Here is a 12948-nt window from a genome sequence, read left to right on the forward strand (position 1 = left end):
ACTTTATTATTAGTGATGTAAAAACCTATGGTATTACTTTGTGACATAGTTTGCCATGTGGCTTGGTAACACTGCCCCCTATTGGTCAACAGTGCACAGTCTGGCTCAAGCATTGTTCCTATTACTTTCCTACAGAAGATCCAATAATAATTTTCAAATCTCTAGAGCAACACTTGATGAGACCATAGTAGCCGCAAGTGGCTTGTGCCAAAATGCAAATAGCGATGGATTTGACCAAGCTTTAGTCAACTAAAGAGGTCATAGTTGAGGTCATGTCATCAATTAACAATTTCTCAAGTTCCTTAACATGCTTAAGTTGACAGGCTATCGGTCACATCGAAAACAGAGCAACAATTTATGTTGATATTAACTATTCAGGCATTATATATTTGGTTTGCGGTAACACCATGTGTGTATCTACTTGCTAGGTAGAGTATATAAACCAAATAATATATTGATACCTCACCGTGCAATGCCTCAGGCATTCTCTAAGACAAATAAGTGTGGAAAAACCCAGCAATATCAGACATGCGTGGGCATTTAATATAAAGTTTTAGAATTAGAAAAAGTCAACTTGTGTTTTCCGCATTAATTTTTCGCTTGTGCATGCATCCGCTCCATGCACTCACAAACTTGAGCTAAAGATCTCTTAAGAAATAAGTGAGTCAGTTGCTTTTAAGGGTGAAGCTCCACACCCAGAGATTTAAAATCAGTAAAAAACGTACAAACACCATCCAGAGTGGTGATTAAAACATACAGGTGTAGAAGATGACAACTTCTTAAAAAAGTTGCAGGAATAAATTCAAAGGTGATGACTATTATGAAAGTTATCCGGGTAAACTGATCCATCCAGTTTAACTCCAACAAGGGTGGCCTTGGTTGCAGGCAGCGTACATGTACAAGTTGCCCACAAGCTCAAAATCAAACTGTCATTGACTGTCATCGACTGACATTGACTGCCATGGACTGACATTGACTGTCATTGACTGACATTGACTGCCATGGACTGCCATGGACTGCCATCGACTGCCATGGACTGCCAGTGACTGCCATTGACTGCCATTAGCTGCCAGTGACTGCCATCGACTGCCATGGACTGCCAGTGACTGTCATTGACTGCCATTAGCTGCCAGTGACTGCCATTGACTGCCATTGACTGCCATGGACTGCCATTGACTGATATTAACTACCATTGAGTGGCGCTCAATGTATCCTGGAAGGACCAAATAACCAATGACAACCAACCTCCCTAGGGTCGGAGACAAAATCGCAGCCAGTTGGATGCAGTTAGCAGGCCACTGTTACAGGCACCCAGAGTTCGAGGCGCATAAAGTCATTCCCCGGAAACCAACTCACGGGCTGAGAAAACGTGGAAGATCAAAAATATCTTACACCGGGGTGCTGCAAAAGGACAAGAGTGTAGAATCAACAGACAAACTGGCCACCTTCATGCAAGACAGAATTACTTGGAAAAGCCATACTCGAGCCTGCATGTGGGTAACCGAGTGAGTGGGTGAATGACTGCCAATGACTGCCTCCGACTGCCATGTGTACAAGAAGCTGGAATACATGTCATTACTTACAGAGAATAAAACAAGTTGAGTAAACATTACTAATGAAAGTTTGTAGGCACTGTTTCTGCACGTGATATTTACCCACAGTGGTCTGGTCTAGAGTTCCAGCTCAACAGAAGTAGCAGCCAAACCACCGTCTGTAAACTACAAACAGAAAAACAAAAACGAAAATTAACACATTCTGTCAGTAAAAAAGGTAAACGATTTGGTTTCACCAGAGAAAAATTACTGGAGCAGAACTTGAACCAAAGACCCCTGGATTAAAGTTCAGGCGCTCAACCAACTGAGCTATCCAGCCCTATGTTGGTAGTTGGTTCAAGCATGTAGGAAGGAAGAGAAGGAGTTCAAACGAAGGGATTTCTGAACCCGTGGTACTGCGGTCATTTAACGACACCTCGTAATCACTCACATACCTCATACAAACAATGGGCGACCAGTTTGTGCATGCGCACTTGGTTCTTCACGCAACTATTGCGTTGTATGTCGAATGGATATAATAAAGAAAAAAATACTTTTTTGAGACCTGATAACATTTTCGGGCGCTTTCGCCCACCAAAACGAAAAACACAATTGAGTACAAACCACCCTCGTGTGCTTATACCCAAATTTGGATCCAGCGCTAGTGACAGGAAAGTCACAAAAAATGTAAAAACATGCTATGATATTTCCATGAAAACACCACAACCGGTAAATGAAGAAGTCAATTACAACTCACCATCTACAACTCCGATTTTCATGTGATTAAAACCAAAAGAACCGGCAAAAATAACGCAATCGTTTGTACCATGTGCGCATCTATGAAAGACAAAAAAAAAAACACTGCGCATGCGGAAACCTTCTATTTTCGCAATTCTTGTCTCCAATGATTCACCTTTACACGAAGGCAACGGTGCAGAGTGGCGGTACCACGGGTTCTGTACAAAGAGATCTAATCCCGCTCGCTAATCGGCCGTCCTGCAGGAGGTCTCCTATGGTCAGACAGGGGCATTGTCAGGGTTTTCTTTTGTTACTCTGCGGTTAGTCTCATCGTTCGAACTCCTTCTCTTCCTTCCTCCATGGTTGAAGTTCCGCTCAAACATGTTCAGTGGTCAGTTTTTGTTTTTCTACCCCAAACTGTTTAAATCTACAGTTTCCCTTGTGATTTATAACTTCAAAAAGGCACTTGACGTAAGCGAGGAACTAACTGCTGATGTCAGAGCCTAATTTTTGCTTACTGATAAGAAGTGCCATGGATTGGGCACTGGTTATAAAGTGCACTGGACTGTTATATGTATGACATCCAGGGGAAACAAAAAGTGGGGTCAAATGAAAGTCGCAAGTTCGGAACTAACAAATGCGGAAAAATTGCATGAACACAGAGGTAACATGAAACTGACATAAAATTTCAAGAATTCAGAGAAGAAATAATGCGACTTTAGTGTTTTTAAAGAACGTAATACAGTATGTTGATTTATTTTGTGAAAAAGTAGCTGGTAAACCACAGTTTAAAGGAGAATGCTGTTGAGAGTAAACTTGTAATTTCCAAGAACTTTTAAGAGTAATACATGTATGTCTATAGGGTTATGTTATACTTACTACCAATGCACTACTAAGGCACCAAGTGAAGCCAGCACTCCAATCATCATAATGTTGAATCTGCCTTGCCATACGCCATACACAGAGCGTGGTCCCTCACGTCACCCCAACCCCCATTAGGTTTAGACATCTTCCTGTACAATGCCCTCGTCATTGGAGTCTTGGTGAGCGTCTCAGGGAATAAGAAGTCTGCACTAGACGCGATGACCTTGTCTAATTGATGGATAAGCTCCTCTGAATTGCACTTTCCTTTGTGGTGGATGCCACTAGAGAAGGAATGGAAAATGTACAAAAATACAAAGTGACATCAGTAGGATTTGAAACTTTGCATGGTGGAAATACGATATGGAAAGGTTTGCAGTAACACCATGTAATGACTATTTCTAAATTAGTTGGGGCGGTTCTAAAATAAGCCGGTGGTTTCAACTCTAGAGTTGAAGAAGAGTTGAAACCAACGATTCTTTTCAGAACAACGCCAACTCAAGAAGAGTTGAAACCAACGATTCTTTTCAGAACAACGCCAACTCATTTAGAGATAGCCATTACATGGTGTTACCGCAAACCTTTCAATTAAGGGACATCAGGGCTCAAGCTTCAACAGAGTTTTCAGTAGCGTAAAGCCCTGAAAATACTGAAAATAATGCAATACAAATTTTGAAATCAAAGGGCTGTCTGCGCTGAGAATCTTTCGCAGGAGTTCAGCACAAGTCAAGTGAGTGATGCAAGTTTGTGACGCCAAAATTTGCATCGCATTCGCAGGAAGTATGAACCGGTATGAATGCGATCCTGTGTTAGTTTTGAGCCCTGATATGGGCTAATAACAACACAGTCTGCCCAAAACAGTATGTCCAAGTGAGGCATGTTTTACAGTATATCTTGGGGGGAAAGGTCGACAAATTTTTGGTCACCGGTCTGCGCGTCAACCTAGTTGATTGTTTGTTCTTTTTTTGTTTTTTTTTACACAGAATAACAGACTTGGCCTCTTTTGCCCCTGGTCTTGGCCTGGTCAAAAATCGCAAATTCACTATAACTGCAAATTCAAATACAAGTTTGGCTGATAACATAACAGCTTACCATTCTCCTATATGAAAGATCCTGGGTGCGCGGGGTACCATGACAGTCAATGGTGGCTTCAGACAATTGACACTAATATACTGTAACGTCCAGTCCCAGTTGTAGTCATCATACTTGCAAAACTCCTGGATTACCATAAACAAAATAAAAACAAACTAAAGTCAGAAATATTATCGAGAATAACAAATAGCAGAATACAATCAAATGTTCATAATCCTTATCCAAATTTTACATAAACTGTCAACATCAAGTGTAACATATATAATTGAATAACTCAAATGTATAGTTAAGCCTGAATTGCTGTGTGTATATATAATACAAAATTGAAGCAAGGACGCCCTCGCTCTGTCACAACACCCAACCCCTTGTATTTAAGTCCATGTTTTAAAACCAAGACACACAATTGGTTACATGTGTGCAGTGAATACTAAACACTAGGCCTGCATTACTCCACTACAATATCTACACACAAACCTACAGTGTTAAGTTTAATATTTATCACCAAATTCCTCCTCAATATGTACACTACTCAAACAACCAAATCATAGAATGAACTCCTTTCATTTAATCTCATCTGTTACTAAGCTACAAGCCTACACCCTTCTTTTGGTATTAAATCGACAAATTACTCAACTGTTTAAAAAGAAAACACACAAACAAAATAGCACAGGGCATCAGTGATATGAGTGGTTGGTCTAGGGGTCCATGGAGACTTATAAGCACGTTCAGACTTCCTGCGAAAGTGTATGCGAATGCAATACAAATTTGGCGTCACAAATTTCCCACTCATAATTGGCATTCAGTTAAAATGTCAGCTGAACTCCTCCGAAATATTCAAAGCGATGTCTTTAATTCGTATTGTATTTGCATTCGCAGTAAGTATGTACCGGTCTTTAAAGTCAATAGTCACCAATAGCTCAGATAATAAGAGTTCCAGACATACCATGATACACCACATGTATACCCTTGCACTTGATTATAATAATTACATAGATTAAATATATCTAGTCGTCAGGCTTAATCTTAACCTGGCTGGTTGTTGTTGGTTAATTTCACCGAGGGACAAGATTAGTATTTTCTAGATTAATCAGTTGATTAGAGGGCCTCAGCAATGGCCACAGCGCAAGCATGGTTAAAGACGCTAACACATTCTTATGCTTCGTTTTTTAAAGGGCACGGGCACCCAGGCATTTTCTCCTTGGTAAAAGGGCAACTTTATACTGCAGAGCATTTCAAGGGCATCAAGCCAATGACCCTAGAGCCCTGTTGTGTAAATGAACTTAAAATAACCCAATACATTTGAAGCATTCTGAGGAATTAGGCAGTTAGCCCCAGTGTTTTTGGTAGTATTGGCTACAGATTGCAAGATGCACGCTTGATGAGTTTCATAATTCAAACATAGTTTTTCAAAAACTGTTGTAAAGAAAAACTAGCGCTTTGAGATACCATCAGGTGTGTCAAAGCTCTATATAAAAGAACTTGCACTATTATTCATTTTTTATTAGAGCCACTTACATGTATATGCACCCCTTTAATGCAAGAGTCTCAGGTTTTAACTGAAGGCTCCACTGGAATTTAAGTGCAAGATTCAATCTTTGCAGTGTGGATTCTAATGCATTGGTTTCAAGGGACATGTGCTTTCTTTTTAAACCTCAGGTTAAATCCTGAGATGTAGTGATATATAATTAGTGTTCTTGATTACCAAGCGCCGGCTAGGTAACGCAGCTAACCTTCTGACGAAGTCTAATGTCTTAATTTATCCTGAAGATCATGCAGTCAATGAATGATTAAATAATGAGAGCCTCGAGTGTCATGTCTGACTTGATTTGAGGAAAGTGAGTGCCACAAAAAGCCATTAGAAACTGTATTCTAGCTTAACGCAGGTGCACTCTCTGTGTTTCTTGTCATCAAGTTAGTACTTTTATGTGACATTGACTTTGAGGTTTTTCCCTTTTTTTCATTTGGACTCAAAATGTCTGCAGACATTGACACAGAAATCTGTTCCCTCTTTTCTAATCCATTTGTTGTAGACTAAAGGAGTCTTTGCGAATATGGCATGTATGAGGCATAAACCTGTACACTAGTCCAATGGTGTGGTTATACTACACACATGATGCACTCTAGTTCACAAAGTAACAAACAGCTGCTCAAATATAGCAAGCAATAATTATTATAATTATAATCAATATTACTAGTAATAAAGGAATGGCTGTTACTGTCTCATCACTGCCTAAGGTGGATTTATGATAAATGGTGAATAACTCGAACAGAACAATTTGAAAAAAGCACACTGGTAAATTCATACGACTTGGGATACATCCCTTTCCCCCCTAACAAAAAAATAAATAAATAAACTAAAAAACAAACAAACAATAATAATAAATAATAAAAAAACACCATTTACAATAAACATTGTAGACATGGTAGATGGAAAAGAAAAATTTAAATACAAAGGCAATAACAAAATTTAGTTTTGTCGTAGATGTGTAGAATAAAATGAAAGATCACAAGTACTTTGAGAGAGAAGCAAAGACAAGTGTGGTTAGAAGCATTAGCATCAGAGAATGCACGACATAATCAAAATACACTTGGAGAAAGAAGGGAAGGAAAAAAGAGTGTTATTGTGCACCTGGATAAAAGTTATTCAGTAATACATGAATATTTAAAACACATTAGATATATACATGTATGCAAAAGAAACAAGACTTTTGACAATCTTGCCAAAATTACTTGAACTTTCAGCAAAATACACAACAAAATACAATAAAAGAATGTTTGCATCATCATAAACAGTATAGAAATGCAATAAATACTTGGCAATTTTAAAGATATATTGTGCAAATAATAGGAAACAAGGTCCGTAAAAATCTTACACAAATATTACTTGAATTGTTTGTTTTCAGGCATACAAAATACACACAAAAAGGAAAGACAATAAAGGGGTATTTGCACATTGATAAACAGTATAGCAATGCAGTAATAATGAAATAACTGTTTGTCTTCAGGCATACAAATATTATACACAAAAGGAAGGACAATAACAGAATAAAGGGGTAGTTGCACATTGATCAACAGTATAGCAAAACAGTAATAATTAATACAAAATGATAGAATGCAAACAAGGTAAGAGAGCAAATATCGCAAAAATTATATATGGGCAAATATTTTCAGTTGTTTTTCTGCAAGCATACAATACACACACATGATAATGGGAGTGTACACAATTATCATTATCTTTCAATGCAGTCAAACTTTACATTACAAAATATGCAATAACAGTGAATGATTTCCTTGTATAGCATAATGCTACACAAAATGTGACAATTGCTTTTAAACAATCGTCATTTGCAGCTCAATATCAGCATTCAGTTTGCACTTGATACAAGTTCAGTCTTTACTGCAAAAATACTGAACGATTCCTCGACAAGAAAGAAGGCAAGCATAAAAAATACACCACAAAAGGGGACAACAAGAATGTATCATGCACACATGGTTAAATAAACAAAATACAAATTAACACAGATTGTGAAAACTTTCAGGACATTACAAGTAATAAGCACAAATGCATTAAAAAAAAATATGAATAAAATACATAAAATAATAATACACACACAGAAGGGAAATTAATGGCAATTTATGTACATCTTAAGACAGCTGTTGTTAGACATGTTAGATAGAAGAATGCATTAAAATTTGAAAACAAAATTACAAATACACGCAGCCTGTGAACAAAATTCAGGACATTCAAGTCAATTGTTTCAACATTGCAAATAATTAGCACAAATGCATTAAAAGAAGAAGATATTCAGATACATAAATATATACATGTGTACACAGAAGGGAAATTAATGGCAATATACATGTATACACGTTAACACAGCTGACGTGAGATAGAAAATATGTGAATGCATGAGAATTTCACAAATTACAAATACAAGCAGCCTGTGAACAAAATTCAGGACATTCAATGTCACAAAAAATGAACGCAACAGCATTGCAGCACATTCTAATATCGATGTGACATTTGACTCAAAGACGTACCTTAACACATGGTTGCAGTCTCTGCCAGGTACTTCTATCTAGGGCCATTCCCATGTTATGTTTAGATGAATACCATTGTAAAACATCAACCTACAAGGTGCAAGAAAACAAGCGGATATAAATCATTCACTAATCAAATTAACTCTGAGTCCTAAATGAACTTCTCACAAAGCCTTGACCGCCTCACTGAAATCAATAAAGCAACATCATAATTATACAAATTAATAACACTGGTGTTTAGCTATTTATAAGGCGCACTTTACCGTAAAATGAATTTAAAGGAGCCAGCCATGGGGAAATAATGCTGTCAGATGGTGTGAAGAAGTGTGTTCTCAGTTGGTTATTAGAGACTGATGTTGGGTGCGTGTATTTTCCAAGGTTTCCAGGTACATGTGGTGAATCCTAGAGTCTCTAGGGTGCAATGCATGGAAATGCCCAGGTCTTCGATATTGAATAAGCCAGACAGGGGATTTTGGGCACCTTGGTAGCCCATCTCAGAGCTTGTCTCAGGACTTGTCTTGTAGTATGGGCATAAAAAGGTTTGTATCGGGTGGAACTTAACTCATGCATGCGCCCACCTGTCACTAGCCACCAGTTTAAATCTCTTCAGATGTTTTTTTATAAAACAACAGTTTTTAGAATGGGAAAGAAAACTCTTTGACTTTTGAGGGTTCTAACCATTTTATTTTATTTTATTTTTTATTTTTTACATTTTTTTTGGGGGGGTCACCATTTGCAGAAAATGCTCTTTTGTTAAACCACCCTAAAATTGACATCATGAATGAGCAGATTAAGTTACCTTAGTTTTCCGTCCATTATTTGATTGAAATTTAAGGGTAAGTAACAAGACAAAAATAATAATCTGAAAACTAATTTCAGAGTACATGATGGTGTACATGTAAGCCTGCATCTCCATTCAAATTGTGGAAAACACTTTTTGGTGGTTGTTGTTAGTATTAAAATAAAAATTTCGAATAAAACCTGCAAAACCTGCTCACAGATGTAGAGGGGTCCCCTTTAATGTCTTGTATAGCACAGGGTGACAAGGTTTTATGTCTTAGTATTAGTCACATGACATGCAGCAGCGTTTGAAGTCAATTAAGCGTCATCTGATTATGAGATGCTTTGCCTGTTTCATAAGAATTAAACACCTTATTTTGGCAATGCATCTGAGGTCCACATTAAGGACGTCTGACAGACACAGTATACTTAAAATATATACTTAAAGGCAGGGTGCTTATGGTACATGTATTGTCACTTGGTGTATCCCAACATGGTGTAAAATGTACAAAAAATGTAAAAAAATTGACTCAGTCATCGAAGTAGCAAGAAAATAATAAAAAAGAAACAGAAAATTACTTGCAGAGAATTGTGTGGCTTCTAGCCCCATAAATTGGTCCAATACGGAGTGGATTGGAGCTACGTGGCTTCAATACGAAGTGGATTGGACCGATTTATGGGGCTATGTGGCTTCAATACGGAGTGGATTGGACCGATTTATGGGGCTATGTGGCTTCAATACGGAGTGGATTGGACCGATTTATGGGGCTATGTGGCTTCAATACGGAGTGGATTGGACCGATTTATGGGGCTATGTGGCTTCAATACGGAGTGGATTGGACCGATTTATGGGGCTATGTGGCTTCAATACGGAGTGGATTGGACCGATTTATGGGGCTATGTGGCTTCAATACGGAGTGGATTGGACCGATTTATGGGGCTATGTGGCTTCAATACGGAGTGGATTGGACCGATTTATGGGGCTATGTGGCTTCAATACGGAGTGGATTGGACCGATTTATGGGGCTATGTGGCTTCAATACGGAGTGGATTGGACCGATTTATGGGGCTATGTGGCTTCAATACGGAGTGGATTGGACCGATTTATGGAGCTATGTAGCTTCAATATGGAGTGGATTGGACCGATTTATGGGGCTATGTGGCTTCAATACGGAGTGGATTGGACCGATTTATGGGGCTATGTGGCTTCATGCCTTCCAGATTAACATTTTGTGGTGAAAAATTACCTTTCTCTATGACAACATTACTACAAAGGGTGTCATTTCTAACCATGTTTTACCTTTCTCTATGACAACATTACTACAAAGGGTGTCATTTCTAACCATGTTTTACCTTTCTCTATGACAACATTACTACAAAGGGTGTCATTTCTAACCATGTTTTACCTTTCTCTATGACAACATTACTACAAAGGGTGTCATTTCTAACCATGTTTTATAGTATAAGCGTTTCTTACCAAGTATATTTTCATGATCATTTCTAATAATCAAACTAATTTGCTGACGGTAAAAGCTGCTGGCAATCGGACTGTAGAAATAGGAAAAATATCGTGCCTGCTATATCAAGGTAATAAACTAAGGCACTTATAATATTACCGATATCGTCCTTCACTCGGCACGCATTATCATTTGCGATTAGCGATTCATAGAATCATTAAGGGTAATTGGAAGTCCAAACAGCTCCCAAATGAATAGGAGTGAGGACTGTAAGACTGTAAGACTGCAAACAACATGTAGAATAATGTACACCGGACTAGCGATCATAGTCATAGTGTTAGTTAGACACTATAGTACCATGTGTGTAGTGGTGTATGACCACCATTATGTCTACCAAATCATAATTTATTTATCTTTCTTCGTCTTGCTTTATTTTTAAGGGGGGGGTTAGATATATAACTGTTCAGAGAGCCCTTTCAACAATCTTTTTTTTCTCAGATAATCCTTTGGGAGCTGTTAAGCTTAAGCCCTCCAGTTGTCTAAACATTCCCCCTCTGTATATTGTTCACTTCAATACTACTGTAGCTATTTGAAATCCATGTATCCCAAAGTCAATATGTACTTACCATATCTGCTCTGTTTTTATATTTTCTAGTCTTGTCGTAAGTTCCTAGCGTCAATATATCACACTCAGGACAGTTCCTTTAAAATAAAATTGGCAAATAAAAAACAAAATCAAGTCATGAAATAAAATGTGGTGTAATATCATCAACCTTTGAGCAGTGTTTTCCGTGACATTTAAGCTTGAGACTGTCTTCCTTCCTTGCTACGACAATAAATAACATGTAGTTGTTGCCTCAAGTCATTTTTGGCAATGACACTGCCTCAATATTAAAAGAAAATGTCATACGGGATACGATTTGTCAAAAGAAACATTTTGTGTGATGAGAAAAAGGCTTTTTACTGTAGTCCTTGGTCAGCAGAGCTGCCAACATTTGCAATCTTGCAATCACAGAAATTTTGTATAATGATCAGAGAGATATGTATTAGAACTACATTCAACGTAACAGGGACAAACTTTCCATAATCAGGGAGAGAGTGCCCAGTTTGTTCTTGTTTTCTTTCTGGTCTCATAAGAAAATTTCTTGTCTAGTAAACATTTTTATCTACAAGCCCAACAGTCAACAGTCTGCAAATTCCAACCCTGATGGTTCTATGTAGGTACTATGCACATGATTTGTGGCATACTTGTACATGATTCACTTGGCAGGTACAATTTATTCATCAACTTACGCTGTCACTGATTTCCTTATGAATAATTCAAAATACAATCTAAGATACACTATAGATCACAAGCTTGGGTGTAACAGCAAATATTGTACACAATACATACATGTAACAAAAAAAATACAAGATAGGCCTACAGTACAGAAGCTTGTCCCCAATGACACAAGAGCTTGTCAACTTAAACACCAAAGTTTTCTTTTGTTGTTTGTGAATCAATAAGGCTAGTAACTTGAATCACTGTTATCAAAATAAAGCATCAGATGATGAAATGACTTTGAGAATAACTACACGTAATACAACATGTCCAAACCAGGGCCCAAATTCAAGAAACCATTTAAAGGATGGTGCATAAAGCACGTAGAATTACATGCTTAACAGGACAGCGAATTCAGCGCAAAAGGCAGTACGGTAAACTTGAGCCTAGGATTTTACAAATGTAACTCCAAAGTCATGCAACAAGTATGCTCTTGTGTACACTGCCTGAATCTTTTAAATGTTCCCAAATAATGTCATGCAATTCAGTATAATTGGATGGGGGTATGTCGTCATGATCGAAGCAGTCTGTGGCTGTACATGGAATTATATAACCCTAACAAACTTACTGCATGCACACGCAAAACTCTCCATATATGATACAGAGGGTGGGTAGGGGGATGGCACCCTCTTAGAGTAACTTGGTGAGAGTTCATATTCAATGTACAGCCACAGACCTACTTTGATTATGACAACACAGCCCCTTTAAGTTTTATGATTTTCCAGCAAGTTAACATTCAGGCAAACTATTGTTGTTTGCCAGTGCTTGCTGTCAACAGTTTCAAAACAAACAACCATGAAATAACAGCAATGATAATAAAAACAAAACAAAATTGGAAAGAAAGGTGATCCTTTATCAAATGTAATGTTCAGAAACTGTTATTCCTTTCTATAATAGCAACCTTGCATGCAACCAAGAACAAACAAATAATAAGCTCACCTTTTCTTGAGTTCATACATCTTTTGGAGCACATAGTACGAGTCAGGGGCCATGTAGTGATCTTCCTCTATAAGTAGCACCAGACCATTGTGGTTCTTAGTGACACCCAGACTCCCGAATACATGCTGCAGCTGTTGGTGTTGACAGAAAGAACATGCCAACATCAATACACTTATTTTACTCCAAT

The 12948-nt window shown here is 37.9% G+C and overlaps 1 protein-coding gene across 3 annotated transcripts in view; it reads right to left on the reverse strand.

Annotated features, from left to right (window-relative positions):
• Positions 1-456: 456 nt before the first annotated feature.
• The window catches only part of LOC117294874 (alpha-1,6-mannosyl-glycoprotein 2-beta-N-acetylglucosaminyltransferase-like), a 31953-nt gene continuing 19461 nt past the window's right edge, over positions 457-12948 (reverse strand). For all 3 annotated transcript variants that reach the window (XM_033777420.1, XM_033777418.1, XM_033777419.1), the window contains exons 5-10: positions 12762-12892; positions 11128-11203; positions 8265-8354; positions 4224-4348; positions 3150-3415; positions 457-1718 (exon numbers count right to left, since the gene is read on the reverse strand). In XM_033777420.1, coding sequence (XP_033633311.1) covers positions 3196-3415; positions 4224-4348; positions 8265-8354; positions 11128-11203; positions 12762-12892 — 642 coding nt within the window. In that variant the 3' untranslated portion in view covers positions 457-1718; positions 3150-3195. The remainder of the gene's footprint in view (positions 1719-3149; positions 3416-4223; positions 4349-8264; positions 8355-11127; positions 11204-12761; positions 12893-12948) is intronic.

Source organism: Asterias rubens, chromosome 9 (assembly GCF_902459465.1).
Source record: "Asterias rubens chromosome 9, eAstRub1.3, whole genome shotgun sequence".
Lineage (NCBI taxonomy): Eukaryota > Metazoa > Echinodermata > Asteroidea > Forcipulatida > Asteriidae > Asterias > Asterias rubens.